The sequence below is a fragment of the Chelonia mydas genome, chromosome 3, assembly GCF_015237465.2.
Source record: "Chelonia mydas isolate rCheMyd1 chromosome 3, rCheMyd1.pri.v2, whole genome shotgun sequence".
Classification (NCBI taxonomy): Eukaryota; Metazoa; Chordata; order Testudines; family Cheloniidae; genus Chelonia; species Chelonia mydas.
In genome coordinates this window covers 154,716,898-154,736,752 of record NC_057851.1, presented here as the reverse complement: position 1 = coordinate 154,736,752, position 19,855 = coordinate 154,716,898, and the positions used below count along the sequence as shown (strand labels likewise).

General features: G+C 40.7%; 1 protein-coding gene across 6 annotated transcripts in view; it reads right to left on the bottom strand.

Annotated features, from left to right (window-relative positions):
• TP53BP2 (tumor protein p53 binding protein 2) overlaps positions 1 to 19,855 on the bottom strand; it is a 67,192-nt gene that overhangs the window by 26,876 nt on the left and 20,461 nt on the right. For all 6 annotated transcript variants that reach the window (XM_037895655.1, XM_037895654.1, XM_043543595.1 and 3 more), the window contains 8 exons: positions 17,480 to 17,627; positions 11,430 to 11,543; positions 8,489 to 8,568; positions 7,021 to 7,122; positions 5,590 to 5,764; positions 3,629 to 3,810; positions 3,069 to 3,233; positions 2,490 to 2,727 (listed from right to left, as the gene is read on the bottom strand). In XM_037895655.1, the coding sequence (XP_037751583.1) occupies positions 2,490 to 2,727; positions 3,069 to 3,233; positions 3,629 to 3,810; positions 5,590 to 5,764; positions 7,021 to 7,122; positions 8,489 to 8,568; positions 11,430 to 11,543; positions 17,480 to 17,627 (1,204 nt within the window). The remainder of the gene's footprint in view (positions 1 to 2,489; positions 2,728 to 3,068; positions 3,234 to 3,628; positions 3,811 to 5,589; positions 5,765 to 7,020; positions 7,123 to 8,488; positions 8,569 to 11,429; positions 11,544 to 17,479; positions 17,628 to 19,855) is intronic.

The window sequence follows — 19,855 nt, the reverse complement described above, 5'->3', positions numbered from 1 at the left end:
GGTCCTCCAGGGTTGCCTAGAGAGGCTGTACAGAAGCAGCCAATCAGAGCCCAGCAGGCTCAGATAAATGGGAGTTGCGGGGCCTTGCCTTAGTGAGTCAGTTCCTTGCTGGGACCAGAGAGAAACAGCAGGGTGCTCTTCTCTGGCCACAGGAGCTTGAGGAACTACTAGAATTTGTAGGTGTCTGCATTTGCTGAAGCTGAGAACGAGAGGTCCTGAGAACTTTAACCCCTAAGATGGGGGTGAAGATAAAGGGGCCAGGTGGGAGGAGGCCCAGGGAAGTAGCAGCAACAAATTGAAATGAGCAGTATGTGGCTGTGGTTATAGGGTTCAGGGGTTGGAGCCCAGAGTAGTGGGTGGGCCCAAGTTCCCCCACTGGTGAAGTGGTGTAAACCCTCAGAAAGAGACAAGGCTTGTTTGGAAGTCCAAGTAAAGAGCTGAATATAAAGGGCCCAGAGCTAGGGCTGAAGACCCTGATGAGGGTAGATAAATAGCATTGTTGGACTTGTTACCCCTGAATGGGTTCACTTTGATTGTGTGAGCTGGCCGGAGGGCCGAGGCACTGTAGACCCCTCAAAGTGAGATTGCCAACCTAACGGGTCACCAGGAGAGGGGGGGGGAAAGGATTGCAGTACTACACACAGCAGCAAGAGGCACTCAAGAGGTGAGAGTCCCTATTACACCAAGGCTTGAGTTCCACTCCAACAATTTTAGTCTCTACTTCCAAAATATTTGCTGAGCAGCGACGGACATTTGCACCATTTCTGTGCAATGACTACTTCTTAAATATTAGTGATGGGGAAGGAAGGAAGGAAGAAGAGCAATGAGTACTGCACAATTCAGCCTCTTTCCCCCTTTTGTGATATGTTGGGTTTCTCTTATGCATTTCTCTCTCAGGGGTCTTGTGTCCCTGTGAAAGCTCAAAGGATGTTTTTACATCTCTCAATTTTTCCACATTGACTGATTAGAGGTAAAGCAAATGTCATCTCATGGCAAGAATTGCATGGAAAAAACATGCCAAGCCCATAAGCACTCCTTTTACACCAGCAGGAGAAACCAAGACCAGAAATCAAACTGTTGCTCCCTACATAGATTCATAGCTATTTAGGTGAGAAGGGACCATTATGATCATCTAGTCTGACCTCCTGCACAACGCAGGCCACAGAATTTCACCCACCACTCCTGCGAAAAGCTTCTCAAATATGTCTGCGCTATTGAAGTCCTCAAATCGTGGTTTAAAGACTTCAAGGAGCAGAGAATCCTCCAGCAAGTGACCCGTGCCCCATGCTACAGAGGAAGGCGAAAAACCTCCAGGGCCTCTTCCAATCTGCCCTGGAGGAAAATTCCTTCCCGACCCCAAATATGGCGATCAGCTAAACCGTGAGCATATGGGCAAGATTCATCAGCCAGATACCCAGGAAAGAATTCTCTGTAGTAATTCAGATCCCACTCCATTTAACATCCCATCACAGGCCATTGGGCCTATTTACCGTGAATATTTAAAGATCAATTAATTGCCAAAATCATGTTATCCCATCATACCATCTCCTCCATAAACTTATCGAGTTTAATCTTAAAGCCAGATAGATCTTTTGCCCCCACTGCTTCCCTTGGAAGGCTATTCCAAAACTTCACTCCTCTGATGGTTAGAAACCTTCATCTAATTTCAAGTCTAAACTTCCCAATGACCAGTTTATATCCATTTGTTCTTGTGTCCACATTAGTACTGAGCTTAAATAATTCCTCTCCCTCTCCGGTATTTATCCCTCTGATATATTTATAGAGAGCAATCATATCTCTCCTCAACCGTCTTTTGGTTAGGCTAAACAAGCCAAGTTTCTTGAGTCTCCTTTCATAAGACAAGTTTTCCATTCCTCGGATCATCCTAGTAGCCCTTCTCTGTACCTGTTCCAATTTGAATTCATCCTTCTTAAACATGGGAGACCAGAACTGCACACAGTGTTCCAGGTGAGGTCTCACCAGTGCCTTGTATAACGGTACTAAAACCTCCTTATCCCTACTGGAAATACCTCGCCTGATGCATCCCAAGACCGCATTAGCTTTTTTCTCACGGCGGCCATATCACATTGGTGGCTCATAGTCATCCTATGATCAGCAATTTGCCACCAAAGGTCAGCCCGTTTCCCCTCCACCCCACCAATGACTGAACATTTATAGTAAAGCCAGTGTTACAGGTTTTATTCCCCAAATGCGTGATAAAGGATCTTGGATTGCTTCATGACTGAGTTTAACATCTTCAGGATTCCCACCAATCTGCTAGGGTACACAGATGCTGAATTGGTCTCCTTCTCTGTAATGGCAGGAAAATCGCTAACAAACAGAGTCATTTTAATCTAGTTGTAATACTGTTTGGGGTGCTAATGTAAAGACAGAGAGAGTAGAAGAAGATGAAAGTTTAAAAAAAAAAAAAAAAAAAAAGCAGCTTTTGTGGAAGGAATTTAATAGAAACTGAGAATTAGATAAATTACCAGCAGAAGCTTTAGCTTGAGAAACACCCGCAGCTCTCATATTCGGCAGAGTTTGCGTTTTCAGTGGACCATCGGGTGCCTGCAAAGTTGGGATCCCCTCTGGAAATGCAGGTTTCACTAGAAGTTCAGGCCTGGAGGCAACACGTGGCATGGTGGAGGACTGGATGTAAGGACCTACCGCTGCCACGCGACTTGGGGCAGATACCACTTGCTGGGGTAGATTCCCATCTGAAGAAATCTAAATAAAGAATGCAAGTAAAAATAATTGCATATGGCAGTACACACCACAGGAGTCAGGAAAGAGGCATAAAAAAAGCAGTAGCATTCTCTTATTAAAAGTAAGGTTTCTTTACAGTCCAAGTAAATATACCAGGGCTATCTAACAGCAGCATAAAAAAAGCTATTGCCTATGAACACTAAGTAGGTTAACACCAACGCAGCATGAAAAGCACTTTAATAATACAAGACTACCACCACCAAGGGTGAGAGAAGAACAGCCTTCCTCACAAGCAGGGTCTTGACTTAATATTGTTTGGGCAGCAAACTAAACAGGATCATCATCAACTATCCAGCCCTTACCGGTACATTCTCCTTCTGTTGCAGTGCTGCCTTCTTCTTCCACAGTCGATCTCTCAGCTCATTAACACGCTTATCCATAACTGCCACCTCTGAGTTGCGCTTGTTTAAACACTCCCTCTGTTGCTGCAGCTTGGCATTCTGCTCCTGGTTCAGTTTGTTCCTCAACTGAATATATTCAAAAGGGGGGAACAAACCAAGAACAAAGAACAGATCAGCATTCAGGATGAAGACCAGGAGGCACTTGAGGAAATAAACAGAATTCTAAAAGGTAAAGTCACACACACAAATTGAGGTTACTTTCTTTTTTTTTCCCCCATAACAATCTGTTGATTAGTCAATTTTGCTTTAACAATATATACAACCTGTTCAATACAGTATATTCCACCTGTTATCTTGAATAGGATATGCTGCTCTCACAATACTGAAGACTATGTACATCTCATGCAGCTCTATGGCTTTTGGAGGAATAGAAATGTGCTGTATTTTTAAGACAAGTAGTGGACCTACCAACTTTTAGCCATTATTGAAAGTTCTCATTTGCAAAGCAGATTTGCCATCACCTGCAGCTCCTTGTACAGTCGGTCAAGCTCAGCTACAGCAGACTGGTTGTCATGGTAACCATCAATCCGGCCATTCTTCAGCATCTCCAGTTGTCTGGTAAGTTCCTCTACCTTTGACACAGCCAGTACCAGCTCTCGCTGCTTTTGCTGGAACAAACTGTTCATCTGTTCAATTTCCTCCACTAGAAAGGAAGAAAGCACAATAGCTGCAGCTGAGAAAGAACCAAATGCGGGTTGCATCCAAGGCAGCAGTTAAGGGAACAGAGAACACCCTGCAGTTCTTCAGCACAGTGCTGGAGCCAGGTCTACAACACGCAGTTACAAATCAATTGGACACAAATATCCTTTATAGGTGCTTCTTAGACTAAAGTTAATTTGTTTTCTGGGTCTTTGCAAAATATATAGTAAGGAAAGTTAGTTCCAGTAAATCCCAAATTTAACATTAATTCTGTGCATCAAATGCATTGGTGAGAAACAACCAAAATAAATATTGCTTTGATTATTTGAAGTGCAAACTTATCAGGCTGAGTTACCAGGAGGAAGCTAACTCCAGCATCATGCAAGAACTGCTCAAGGAAATTAACCCCGTAACACTCAGGTAGGTGCTTTTACAATATGCAGAGTCTTATCGTTAGATAGTATGAATGACTGAGTATGACTGAATATTAGATAGTATGAATGACTGAATATCCAAGTTATTCAATATGTCATCAAATCTCTTGGGATCTCTGAATGGACTTACAAGCTTATCACAAATAGCATCCTATCGAGACACTCCAAATCAGGAATTTCTATTGTCTGAACCCATTGTGTTAAACTTTAATTAATATTGTATGTCTTATAAGTAGTTAATGAGACATGACAACTAAAAGGACTGCCAAGTATCAGAGGGGTAGCAGTGTTAATCTGTATCCACAAAAACAACGAGTAGTCTGGTGGCATCTGAAAGACTAAGATTTATTTGGGCATAAGCTTTCGTGGGTAAAACAAAAAAAAAACCTCAGTTCTTCAGATGCATGGAGTGAAAATTACAGAAGCAGGCATAAATATACTGTCACCTATAACATATATTCTCCCAACAGTTTCCCAACTTTGCTTATTTTGTCGACCCATTACTACCTTCCACTCATTATCTGATGTCTGCTCATTGCATTATCTTTGAGTTATACTGTAAGCTGCTCAGGCCTGGGGCCTTGCTTTAATTTATATCTGTAAAGCACCATGTGTGTTTTTGACATGAATAAGACTATTTTTCTTTAAACTTTGCTGTAAAAAAGCCTCATTGCACAATACTATATATAGAAGGGGAAAGAAAATATCTGAACTCATATGAAATTTGAAGCAAGCATGTGACACTATGATCAACTGGCCAAGATGCGACACCCCAAAAAATTATTTGGTAGTCACAAAAGTAGTATTGCAAAAAAAATAAACTAGAGTCTAAGAAGCCAGCTCCTGTTCAAAAGGCAGTAGGGATAGTATGCCATGCAGCATGCAGAGCTTTTTTCAGGGATGATTAAAGGAGGAGGATGTAACAGTCTAAATATTTAAAGGTTGCTAATATCAAGGATGGAAAAAAATATTTAATGTGATTCAAAGGAAGTTTAACTAGGATGAAGTTAAAAACAATATACTAGGCTGAAGAACAGAGTTTCCCCAGGGATGTGGTTGAAACATTGTTTGGACATTTAAAATGAAATTGGCCAAAAAGATAGAAAAATGTACTTTAAGCATCAACCCACCATTTGCAGGGAGATCAAAGGGATCACCTAACAGATATTTTAATAATATTTTTCAGATTTTTAAAAACATTCAGTTGATTGACTCTGCACAGGAACATTTTAACTGAAAAGCTTTAAATTTTAAAATGGAAGTTCCACTGTCCAAGAATGTTTTATGAGCTATTTCAGACAACAACTCTCTCCCCCCACCCCCAATATGTCCTCTCTAGAGCGGCTCACCGAGTTTTCCATTGCTGAGTCTTTTCTGCTCCACATGGCCTTTGAGCGCTCTCACTTTCTTCAACTTGGCTTCCTGATTCTCAGCAATTTCCTTTAGTCGCTTAAGTTTTTCCTTTTCAGCAGCTTGCTGTTGCTGTCGCTGATCCTGCTGTTTCAGGAATTTCAAACGCTGCTCCTGCAGGTAGAGACAGGAAGCAATTTAGCAATTATTTTTTGAATAGGTTATATGCTTGATCAAGGTAACGTATTGATGGATATAATCTCAGATGTAGTAGTCTTAAGAGACAAAGTAGCATGTCACGTATTGCATATTAAGGTTCTATTCCATAATCAGATGTCAGACGTCTCAGATCAGGAAAGTAATGATCACAGCTACTACAACAAAGGCGACTGGCTTTGCTTACAGAAGTGGGAAAGACTTCACAACCAAGAGAGAAGCACACAGCATAGAATCCATGTGCTGAACTGGCCACATCAATTCTCCAATGACAGCCTTGGCAGGAAAGGTGCATTTGTCTCTCCAAAAGCTCTAAACCAGAGTACCATTGATGCTGCACTAGAAAAGCATCTCCATATCTTAAAATGTATGACTCTATGAACAATTGGATTAAAGGCAGAGGGACCATTATATCATCTAGTCTGATCTCCTGTATGTGACAGGCTAAGAGATTTTACCCAGTTACCCCTATATTGAGCCCAATAGCTTGTGTTTGACTAAGTCCTTCCAGAAAGGCACCCAGTCTTGATTTAAAAGACTTCAAGACACGGAGATGCCACTGCTTCCCTTGGTAGTTTGTTCCAGCAGTTAATGGAGAATATAGTTACCAGGGGTTATTCAAGCACCCCATCAAAATATCATGGCCCAGATTTTCAAATATGACCAGTGTTTTGGGGTGGGTGCTCAGCACTTTTTGGAAACAAACAAACAAACAAACCTCACACACACACCCAGGCCCCTTTAAGGCATCTCAAATTGGGCAGAATTTGAGGCACCCAAAATCACTAGTCATGTCTGAAAATATTGGTCTTTAATGATCTTGAAGAAAAAAGGGCCACGTGGGTCACTTTCATGGTTAACCCAAGTAGCACCTGCAGTATATTATGTTGCATCAGTTTGGTGTTTTCCCCCACGTGCTCGGGAATACCAACTAGTAAACATCTGAGCAAGCTGTGCGATTGTAAATAGCCAACAGTTTTAAAATAAAATGCTGATTAAATCAATGTTGGAGATAAACCCCTGACCTAAAAATACTGGTAGGAAGGGAACACTTATTGAGATTATCGTCCAAATGCATAAAAGGGGAGCCGGCGTACTGAGAGTAAAAGTACTCAGAAAAAAGGGCGGGGGTGGGTGGGTGTGTGGAGGGGGAGGAAAAAGGACTCTGCTGATCTTTTGTTCCTGGACTGTAAACAAACATATTTCAAGTGTACCTTGTTAGCCAACATCTGTTGTTGAGCCTCAATTTGTTGCTGTTGGCGGGATGCCATTTCCTGCAGTTCAGCCAGAGTCATATCCATTCTGGGAACACTGATCTGCAGATGAAAATCCAAAATATGTCAAATCTAATGTTTTCAGACTTTGAAAATGTGTGTTCTGTTCAGTTATTAAAGAATAAAGGCTTTTAAAAAGAATATATTGAGTCAAATTTATCTACCAGTGTCATGCATTTACAATTCATCCCAGAGGATCCCTTTTTAAAAAGTTTTTTTGTTGATTTGGTTTTTTTTAAATAAAAAGACTGATGCCACTGTGGATCTATTACGAAATACCTGGCCTGTTTGGTCATCTTTCAAGAGAGCATAGAAAGCATATAAAGCAGCAGTTCTCAACCAGTGGCCCGTGGGCTGCTTGCAGACCAATCAGCACACAGCTGCAGCCCATGTGACATCCTCAGGGTCAGGTAGTACATATATTGTGTTTTTATGTGGGCCTCATCCACACAAAAACACAAAGAGCTGCATATGTGGCCCGTAATGGTAAAGAAGTTGAGAACCACTGGTATAATGGCACTGTACAAGCTTGTAAGGTACTGAGCACTCTAGCCCCAACCCAGCAAAGCACTGGGTGAATAGCCCATTGAAATCAAAATAGCACAATGTGTATGTATTAAAAATATTTTATAAGAACCCATCTGGATTAAGATCAGCATGAACTAAGTGCTTTGATGGATGCACAGCACCTTGCAGGATGGATCCCTGAACATAGAGAAGTCATCCTACAAAGCAGTCTAAGATCAATTTGTTTTCTGGAATCGGAGTCTAAGTCACAATTTGAAGTTGGCCCAATCACCACATTATGTAACTGGCACACGCTAAACCTGGATTTGGGAACTTGCAGTTAAGATGGCAGTGGTTTCAACTCTTAAGAAACTGATCTAGTTGAGCTCAACTAGAAGCATAGAACCAAGATGAACAACTTTTTGGCAATATTTGGGAAAAATAAGCAATAAACTAACAAAGGATAAAGGAAATTTATCCTTTCCTTCTGCTTATTGGGTGTTTGTTAAGAGAACTATCATTCTGCAGATCTAATGCTGATGACAGGAATCTGACAGCACTGAGACTGAAGTGCTCTGCTTGGCCACAGAACAGGTACACACTAGCGCAAGCTTCTTCAGACTGCCTTTGCCACTGTGTTTCAACCTAGTGGGGATGATATGTAGGAACTGGGTAGTTCAGTCTATTCCTTTCCAGTTCTTAACATCTCTACAGAGACTGCCAACAAGGGTGTCAATTGTGATAGTGTTTTTGTGGAGTGGACTGACCGCATATTTCCAGAGCAGCCACCAAAGATCCAGCAAAATATCTACCTTTGTCTGCCAGGTTTGGATTTGCACCAGTGACTCAGAATGAAAGGCTCTGCTTAACTGCATTAGAGAGACTTTAACTGAATGCTTACCCCATTCTCTAATCGTCGATCAGCAGGCACTTTTACACCATTTCTCTTTAAGCTCAGATCCTGTGGTCTCTGTCCACTCCCTAGATTAACACACACACCAGTCAAGGAGAATGTAACACTTGAAATATTTGTACTGCTCCCTTTACACACAACGTTCTTTGCAAAGGAGAGGGAGTGCATTTTCTTTCAGTTTAGATTTTGAGAGACTTTCTGGTTTTCTTCTTACTTTTATCAACACTAAAATAAACTTAACTGCAGACCATGGATGTTTTACTAAATGGGCTGTTACAAGGTTATTCCCACCATTGGTGATATGGAGAGCACTACAGCACAGGTCTTACTTCTCTTTTCATGGAAATTAAAACAGTCAAATCCTAAATGAAAATTAAATCTAGCACTCGGCCAGGAAAATCTACTGCATGAACTCACTCTCCTTATCTCATAAGCAAAGGGGTTGACTGTTTCAACAGTAAAAGAGGACACTTCATTCTCATTACTGGACATCTGTACTTCACATGGGCAGACAGATAAGAATTCGAAAATGCAGCCCAGTCAGCCAAAACAATAAACAGAGGGAGTGTATTCTCTACTCTGGTGCAGGGATGATATGTATACCTGGTGGTTTGTCTTGGCAAAAACTGAAAAAAGTCAAAAGGTCACATTATTGTGAATGACAAATCATCTACATGCTATTAAAAAAATAAAAGAAGAAGAAGTTATTTAAGATCATTCAATAACCCAAGTCACTCTTCTGAACAGAGAGGCATTTATTTTTTAAACAAGAATTCAGGTAGAAGTCTCACTTTGTAGCACACTTACCAGGGTGATAAGTGTGATGAAATCCTGTCCCCATTTAAGTCTATGGCCAACACCCGCCGCCCCGCGCCCGCCCCCCCCCATCACTTCATTGTGACAAGAATTTCACTTTGGGGGAGGGGGGTGCGGACGTGATACGGGGGGGGGGGGGGGTTATTTTCATACAAGGACTAAAACATTTTACTGATACGGGTTATTTTCATCTCTAATCACAAAGATTTTTTTTTTTTTATTATTATGGTGACCTAATGTCAACATTTATTTTTGAAAGGTAAGATGGTTTTAAACGGTTGTATACCACAAAAGCACTCAAGCCCTTAGAAGACCCAAATAAGTAGGTTCAATATTTTCTCCCTCAGTCAGCAAACATCTTAGGCAATTGTCCCTATATACTTAAAAAAGTCAAGGGCTCACATACCATATACTATTCTGCTAACCTGAATGAATATGATAAACTCCAGGAGATGAAACCTGAAGTAGCCTGGCCCATACACAGGTAATGCCTGTATAGGGTATGATCTAGACCAAAACGCAGTGAACCAAAGCGTTTTGGAATGATATTCGGACATTGCTTTTAAATTAGTGTCACTGGGAATTGCCTAAAATATTAATATTTACCATTTGAATCTTTGGCTAGATACTTACACTTGTAAGGAAAAAAATACTTATTTTACACTGGATCTGTCTCCAGGTTTAATTCAATCCAATACATTTACTGCCATAAGAATTATCAGGACGCGTCTTTACCTAAAAACTATAAGCTTGTTCAATTCTACGAAAATGTTTACATACTAAAGACACAGAGACCAAGTGCCAATATCATGCCTCACCCTATGCCCCCAGTATGCTGAAGGAAGAAGCCATCTTTATGCAGCATTTTGCAAACTAACATTATGTCCACTCTGAGAGCTTGGTACTGGAAGGCTTATTAAATGTGGCAGTGTTCTTGCCTATATGGATTCAGCATCTGGCCAAGTTAAGGCAAACTGAAGTCAGACAGACACACCCCCCTCCTCTGCTCTGAATCCTGATTCATTTGGATTAACAACTATGCCCAGCCACCTAAATTGTAGAGGAAGGGTCTTACTAGATAAATGTGGTCTAGAATAAGCTTTTCATTCTCCTCATTCTATCATCAATATGAAATTTCTTGAGCTTCAAGATTTGCTTACCTAGTTTAGATCATATGGACTTTAATGTACATAAAACACTTTTAGCAACTGAGAGATGGTACTACAAAAAATCTGAAGACCAAATGGCAAAAAAACCACCCCCAAACCATCACTTCACATTCATTTAAAAGTAAACATCTTAAGGCTCTACAGGAGAGAATTCGGATGATTATGAACATTATTATGTAAACCGAATGATGTGTGCTTTTATATGCTTTATCAATTAGAATCACAAAGCAATTTTATTAATTATCACATTCTAAGAATGTGACAGACAAGTGCATTGCATTTGACCACCAAAACATGTACAGGCTTATAAACAGCTGGAAAGGGTAAAATATTACATCTTTTAAATTTGCCAAATAATGTTTACTAATTCGGCAACACAGCAGTAAAATATTCTCCAGGTAAAACCCACAGAATACAGATTATAAACAAATGGAGGAGGAAATGGGCAACAGTCACAGTAACTATAATATAGGGTTAGGGTGCAGATACTACTTGGGGGAATACTGAAGTCCTGTAGGGACTTCGCTACTGCCAATCTATTTAACACTGAACGCTCTCACATACCATGGTGATGGATAGCTGTATAAAATCCACAGAGATAGAAAGTAGTTTGGCAAATATGGGTTTCTGTAGATCATACAAGAATTGGGGGGCCGGGGGTGGGGGAGGGGAAAAGAGGAGGAAACAAATGAAACCAGCCCAGTTCTGCTTGAAACTTAATAGAAGTCATATTTCGTGTACGTAGTGAGTCTAAGTTTTTTGGCAGTAGCATTTTCTTGCAGGCAAAATGAAGGTCAGACCAAACACTGCCCCCGAGGATCCTGGCTCTCTGTTAGAGAGACTGTAGTCGTCATCAGACATGCAACAGTTAACCTAACCTTAAGAATGCCTGAAATTAGTTTTTTCTTTTAAGTCAGATTTGAGCAATTCAGATCACCACATACCTGTTTCCCGACTAGGGGGACGTTCATGGCGAAGGAAGAAACGAACCTCGTTTCTCTGGACATCAAAGTGCTGCAGAATATCCAACATCCGCTCATTATCAGCTACAGGGCGCTCTGAAAAAGCAGAACGTCAATACAGTAAGACCTCTTTCACATCCCACCAATGCTTTTCATGCCTCACATAAACACTGGAGTGGGTGGGAGAAAAATCCCCAAAACTTTATTAACTGACACAATAACATGTAAACATAGGAGCTGTACAGAGTGCGTTCCTGAAAATGCATACACACACCTCTAAAAACAAGGAAGTAACCCACAAAAATCTGGTGCTATGAAAGAGGAGTGTACAAATTGGCCTCCCAGGCAATGCTGCAACTCAAGTGGTTGCCAACAGATGGTCTATAGCTTTGGTCTATAGTAGGCTAGTGCTATATTTTGAAATCATTTGAGCTTTTTAACATTTCAAGGAACCAATTTTAAGTTGCTTTTCCTCCAATTCCATGGTACCTCAGATGATACTATTTCTCCATTCCTTTAAAATGGCAACCAAAGGACTGGCAGGAGGCCAATCACATGGAGATGCTTTTTCTACCAATACCGCTGTGAATTAGGGTTAGTGGCCAAAAAAAGAAAGGGTGGCCAAAGAAAGGATTCTTCTTCCCTTAATTATACCAGTAGATGTTGACTCACTGCTTGACTGCAGCTTTAGGCACTCAAGCTCAGGTAAAGACTTTTGGGTTAAGTATTCAAGTAGTGTTTTTCAGGATAAAAACAATCCAGGTCAAAATTTGCAAGCTTGTATGCTTGAAACTATCTGCCTAAATCCATAGCTAAAACACCATTCAACCCTTAAGAGCTTATATCAATAAGAGAAAGTTTTTGAAACCCTTTAATATATTAAAATCTTCCTAATAACCTTTAAAATTCAAAGGCGCACACAACTCAAAATACATATATATTATTGGACTCTAATGAGGTCTCTTCTATGCCCTGTCTCGGTGGAGAGGATCCTACAACAAAAGCAGTAAAGCGACAAGAGACAAAGGCTTTACTGTGGTGGCCAGTTCATCCATCTTTTCCTGATGTGCCCCAAGCTACTCATGCTCACGGGTAAAAGCTGTTGGGCCTAATCTTCAGACAGCGTACGTCAGCCAAGCTCCATTGACTTCAGTGTAGTTATGCTGATTTACATCAGCCACTGATCTGGCACAATACCTCTGAAAGCAGAATTTGTTGCCAATTTTATTTCCTGTTAGATCATATGCATTTTGGATGACGCCAGGCTTAATTTTTGATGATTCTGAAAAGGTCAAACACTTAACATCTCGGATTCGTGCCTCAGAGAGAAAACAAAGGAGGAGGAGATGGTGGCAATGGGAAGTCAGAGTTCATGGGGCAAGTATCCAAGAGGTTGCTAATTCTTCCACATTTTTAATCTACCTATTTAAGCTAAAATAAAGTTATGCATAAATTAATTTTTTCCATTCCTGCTCCCAGCTTCAACAACCAGAAATCAGGCCTTTTTAATTTAAAAAAAAAAAAAAAAAAAAAAGCTTCAAATCCATCATTCTTTGGCTGTTTGACTCCTACAGGATTTTTAGAGTGACCAATCTTTGCCCCAGTGGATTACCTTTGTGTATACTACTTCCATCTACCGATTCTCTCCCTTCCCAGCATATTCTTCTCTTGCAATTTTACCACTCTTTCATGAGTGGGGGTTTAGAGGTGGAAAGTACTTAGATTGACTTAGGGGCCTTCTGTCTTTGCACATGAGCCAGGATTTATTTATTTTTAATTCTCCTAGATACTTACCCATTTACGTGGTTTTTATTATTTAAAGAATAAATAAGAATAGCAGCATTGTCTGAAGCCTCATCCACACTAGGTAAAATCGGCTTGTGTTTACAATGAGTTAGCAATGTAAAATCCTCGCGTAGACACAACAAGCTGTAGTTTTACCTCAATGTACCCAGCTGAGGTGAACTTGAGTTTAGGATTCATCTTGATAGAGCTGGTCAAGGTAAGGCTACAACTTGCCCAGTCTATACTAGGCTTTTTACAACAATAATATATTAATAACTCGTTGTGTAAACAGTTTTTTTCCTGAGCATAGACAATGTCTGAGATACAACAGTAAATTCCACTGTTGAACTTCCATTATTATTTATAAATGTATATATTATGGCAGCACCTAAAGGGCCCCAATCAGGATCAAGGCCTCCTTGCCCTGGGTGCTGTACAAATCATAGGAAAAAGACAGGCCCTGACCTGAACAGCTTACACTCAGAAGGCAAGAGCAAATAGAGGGTGAATGATGTGATATAACATACAAGTAAATGTCACAATGATGGAGGCAATTTTTTGTTGCTATTGGATTTACAATCTGCGTTCTTTAAATTCAAGACAAAGATAAGGCTGAGAGGAAAACGATTTAAGTCAGGACGTATTTCATCTTGAATAGAGAGTTTTTCTTTTTTTAAGAGGTAAATGTTAAATTTTAGACTAAAGGAATTTATGGTGTTAAGCATGAATGCCCCCTTATAAAACTGAAAGGGGACACAGATACAATAGTATCTGAATACTTCTTTCTTCTTCCACAATATAAAAAGGGTTTCTTTAAATGAAAATTCCTCAGCTATGTTGAAGCCATCTAGGAGGGAAAATTACTGGAGTCATTGTCGGAAGAGATTAGATTTACAGTATAAGCAACTAGGTCACTGTTACAGAAAAAGCAGTCTCCCAGCGGTTACTTGTCTAGACAGCTAGAAAAGCTCTTCATCTGCTAAACCCCAATGTAAAAAAGTTACCTCTGTCAGATTCACATCTTCTTAAACAAGGAATATTTAAAAGACTGATGAGGCATATTCCTAGCGAACTGGGCAATACTTCAATCAGAACTGAGTAATCAAAAGTAAGAAAATGCCTTTTACAAGAGGGTACTGTCAACACTTAACTGGTGAATTCAAGGAAGGTCAAAACAGATTTTTCAAATTCTAATAGAAATCAAAGCACAAACTACCCAAGAACAGGACAAAGAGGATCATTCAGAAGTCTTCTGTTTTCACTTCTTCTTTCCTTGTATCTAAAAGCCACATAACATACATACTCCTTCCTTTTAATTACTTTTCTTGGTAATTAAGGCAGTAGAAACAGTTTTCCTGGCCAAAACCAGTGATCGAGTAGCAGGGTATATGACGCCACACAGGGATAACAATTTATTAAAGCTTGGCCTCCTATTCCTCAAACCAAAAGAGAATGGGAGCACTGTGGAGATAGTATGTATAGCTCCTGCAGAAAGAGCCCCTTATGTCAGTTTCCAGCAAATCTACTCGCCAACATTCACAGCAAATTTAATAGGCTCCAAGAACAGGAGCCAAAACCCCCTGAACCAGAGAAAAGTTTATTGTAACTTGTGGCCAGACAAAAGAGAGGAGGAGGAGGAGGAGGTAGTGATACGCAAAGAGTACCCCAGTAATTTAATTTGGAGAGCCCTCATTTTTCGAGATGCACCTCATAACTTTTGTTTCTTTGTCAGCAGTGGAAGAGCCTGTCTCCGTGTTTAAGTCACTTAACAGTTTTAATAACTGTATATTTATATAGCTGCCTGCCACTGAAAGCAATTTTTCTAAACTGTCTAGCTCAGGGGTGGACAAACTACAGCCCGCAGGCCAGATCTGGCCCCTCGGGGCTTTGGATCCGGCCTGCGGGATTGCCAACCCTGTGGCGCTGCACCACCCTGGGAAGCGGCCACACCACGTCCCTGCAGCCCCTAGGGATGGGGGGGCCCAGAGAGCTCCACATGCTGCTCTTGCCTGTGGGTACCTCCCCCAAAGCTCCCACTGGCCAGGAACGGTAACGCTCCAGGTAAGCGGCGCCGGGCCAGAGCCTGAACCCCTCCTCTACCCTGCACCCAACTTCCTGCCCTGAGCCCCCTGCCGCATCCCACCCCCAACTCCCTGTCGAGCCCCCTCCTGCACCCCCCAACCTGAGTCCCCTCCTGCATTCTAACCCCCTTCCCTGATCCCCCTCATACACCCCGCACCCCTCCTCTGCCCCAACACCTTGCCCTGAGCCCCTTCCTGCACACTGTACCTCCCTCCCACACCCTGCCCTCACACCCCAACCCCCTGCCCCGGCCCTGCAAGCAATTTCCCCACCCAGATCTGGCCCTCGGGCCAAAAAGTTTGCCCACCCCGGTCTAGCTCCTAAATCTCTGCAAAATAAAGTGGACTCATTTTGCACAGCCTCATCTTAAAGGTGAGAAGAGTTGAACAGCAATTTTCTCACAGGATAAAATGTGATGCATTTGGAATAACTGCAATTGGCCACTACTGGTGGCACAGTAGCGGTTTTGGATCAAATATATCCCTTTCTAAATGTGTTTCTAATTCATACTGCACCAAAGCATCTTTTTCTGCTTTACACCATTTTCAGTCAGATTAATAGATTCCAAGGCCACAAGGGGCCATTGTGATCATCCCGTGTGACCTTAGGCCATAACACAGGCCATGGAATGTCTCAAATTCCTAGAACAGATCTTTTGGGGCGGGGGGGGGGGGGGGATATTTCTTGATTTTAAAATGGTCAGTGATGGAGAATCCACCATAACTGATTGGTTAAAAATTTATACCTTGTTTAAAATTATTTATTTGTTAGGCAATGCAATTTGAAACATGCAGATAGCTTTTATATTTACGACCAGTAAATACTGGTTTTGTACAAAGGTAAACAAATGTTTGTGTTGAAAAATGAATACAAAATTCCATTAGTAAACACAGATGTTCCCAGAAGAATATAGGATATTAGTTCAATTTTTCCCCCAAAACCAAATTTCGCTCGTCTCTCCTTACAAAAGGGAATACTCCATAGATACCAGGTTTATTTTTATATGGCTTATAAAAACACAATTGTACAAACAGCACTTAGACATCACAAGGATAGGGTAACACATAAAACCACCCACACAGGTAATTGCTTTATTTCTTGTTTCTGCATCTCTCTTCTGGGAAAGTGCATTGGTCTCTGTTACCTAGTCTTTAAAGGGTCTCTCTCCATTGTACAACCGATACAGCTAATGACTGGATTTTACAAATAAAACTCCGTATGTTTTATGGCCCTGAGTCTGCAAAACACAGGGGTAAAGTCCCATTGAGCTCAAAAGGACAATTAAACGTGCATAAGTGTGTTTTCAGGATGAGAGCCTATATCAAGATGCTAACCGACATGCAGACTCCAAGGTTCTCTCTTTCTTAGCTAAAAGCACGTATACATAGTTCTCTTCCAGTGAGCTGTACACCACCACTTGGAAAATAAATGTAAGAATTCAAAGTAACAAAGTAAACCAAGAACTTGATTTCATTTGTCTTTCTTTCTGTACTTCGTGATGATTAAAATGAAGTTGTACAATCAGTGAATTATACAATAAAAAATACTTTCTTAGAAGGTCACTTTTAAAATTGAATTTGTGTTCTTTTTTTTGGCCTATTTATGATGTATGAGGGCCTGGAAGCTTTTTTGGGTGTGTGTGGTTGTTTTTGTTTGTTTGTTTTTTTTAAAACCATAATAATAAAAGAATGTGTTTTAAAGGTTAGAAATATGAGGAATACCAAGTCTGATCTTCCCTGATTTTGCTGGAGAACCTCTTCAGGCTCTTGGAGCATGAGTATTGTTAATTCTCAGGACTTAAAAATTCAACTCCCACCTTTTCATTTAACAGTCATCATGTCTCCAAAATGTTCATGAGGCATTGGAATTACATAAACCCCCAAAACACATTAAACTGTCTATTTAAAATCCCTTCTCCTCTCAGTTGCTCAGCCTTCAGTCTCCAGACCCGCAGGATGTCACATTCTCCAGTCACCAGACAGCCTTGCATGTATAGCTTATATTTCCAGTGAAGAGATTAATGGAAAGGAAGGCAAATGGTAAACACTTCAGGGCAGGGACTATGTTTACCACAATGCGGCCCTGGCCTCTAGGTGCTATGGTAATAAAAAAAGTAAAAGCAAACAAAGGATATCGAATGATCACAAAAGCTGCATCTCTCATACCTGAGCCAAACCACACTTCAGCCAGGTGGCAGTCACTCTCACCAGGCTCTTTACACAGCTCCACGACATCTCTGCAAGTGGTTTCAGGTGTAATTGGCACCTCCGTGAAGTGTTGTTCATTGTTACTGAGGTACACAGTAAGAAACATCTGGAAGAGAAAGATAATGGCACACAGTAGAATACACAAGGTAGGTTGCATGCCACACCCATGTCATTATTATTAAGCTCATCACTCTCAGCCTAAAGCACTTGGCACCATTCATTAGTGATCACTGAACATACACAGTCCTAATCAAGATCACAAAAATTCACAGAAAAGTACTGAGCAAAATGAGATGCCAGGGAAGTCACTTCCAGTTCATGTAAACAGTTTAACTGGCTACATGTCTCAAACAATCTGTACTATATATTGCATCTGCATCCCTTTCTGAGGTATTGGAGTTCTGGAAAAAAAAAAAAAAATATGGAGATGCCTGTTCTTTCAGGCCAAGAGTTGAAAGAGCAGATGTGAAGTGTCAAAACTCTCTCTGTATCACTCTAAGGTACCTACGCATTGCACAATGATTTGATGTAGAAGCAGAAACAGTCCTCTACAGTTCAGAAGTGTTCTTAACCAGAAACAACTTCTCATGAAGGAGAACAAAGGTAGTTAAAGTCTGGAGAAAGAACCACTGTCATTTCTTATCCAGTAGAATCTAATATTTTGAATTTATATAGCTAGCACTTGTCACTCTAGGATCTCCTACAGATAGCACAATTCAACTTATTATGCCCTTAAACATGCCCTGTATGAATACAAGGTTCCCTGCAAATGCAGTCAAATGAAATGTGCTTCAAATCTCATCTGGCTTCCTCTCTTAGCAACTCACTGTTCTTTGATTAGGATTATTCAATACAAGAAAAGTTAAACAGCTACCTGCTCTTCTTTGCTGTTATTTCTCTACCCTCTGCAATAGGAAGCTCAGATCTTTTTTTAAAAAAAAAAATTAAAAACTATAGCCTAATTTTCAGCGAAGGTGACTTCAGTGGGAGCTGTGGATGATCAGCATCTCTGAAAACAAGGCAATCAGTTTGTTGGATACTACTATTTTAGAATTATAAATTTAAGAAGCTGACTCAAAAATTAAATAGGTTTATTCCATTCCTGGAGTTCCTCTGAATTTTGATTTCAGCACTAGCTGAAAGACAACTTCCAAAATCATAAATCTGTCAAACGTCTTCACAACAGCAATTACTCTGCTAAACCAATTGAACATTTTAACTGTAGGTCTCCTAGCAAAATATGTTCCAAGTCAACAAAAAGACTGGATCTTGGAAGCCAGCCATGTTTATTCTCACCCCCTACCCCCAAAGCTATGTTAAAGTCATATGGGGTAAAAGTGGACAGGTGAAGATTCTTTATGAACAATAGTTTAAAGATTCAAAATATGCTGGGCCTGAATGATGACTCAAGCAAGGTACAATGGAAATGTTCGTTTCCCTCTAACTTTAAAAAGGGAGCCATTAGAGCATGTACTTATTCAGTTGTTTTCTGTAGATACAGTAGGTCAAACTCACTAGACACAAATTTGGCCCATCATATTGAGGACTTAAAATCTTTTGAGGAAAGGATGAACATAGTTTAAGGTGTGCATTTGTCTGAGAAAAATCCTGTTTACTTTGTCAAGGATCTTTCAAATGCCTGGGTTCCTTCCCCTCAAAACAAGTTGCAGCAGCCATCTTATTTACACGTAAAACTGTCAAATTAAAGATATTCTAATACTTTAAGGGATTTCAAAACTACAATATACAACATTTCTTGTTACACAGTCACCTGGAGTGGGTACGTTGAATTGCCAGCTCCTAGGCTGTATCTGCACTGGAGTACTAAACCACTGGTAACTAAACTGATGGGACTGCACCCAAGTATTGACAGCCCAGTAGGTCTACAGTTCCTGGTACAGCTCTCTCAAGCAGTGGCATCTGAGAAATTTCAAAAGGCCTTCCGCAAGCAGTAAGAGAGTTAAAAGGAACTGAGGAAAAAGAGCTCACAACTCCCAGAATTCCTAAGGGAACTCCCATAAATCCCCTGGCACCATTTCTTAGTCACTGCATCACAGTGAAAGCAAGGGAAAAGATAAATGGGATGAGGAACAGAATGGGAGTGAAGAGACAAGATAGATAAAAGGGAGTGGGGAGAGTGTGTGAAATGCACAGGTGGTGATAATGAATGTGTGGTACTGAAGGAATGAGGGGGTGGGGGGAAGGAAGGAAAATGGGGGTGAGAGAGATTCCACTCTTCGGTTTTAAGATGAAATTCAGGAAGTCATTTATTTCCCACACACAGAAAGAGAGAAGGAAGTTGTAAGCCATGAAGCCCCTTCTCCTTCCCTCTCC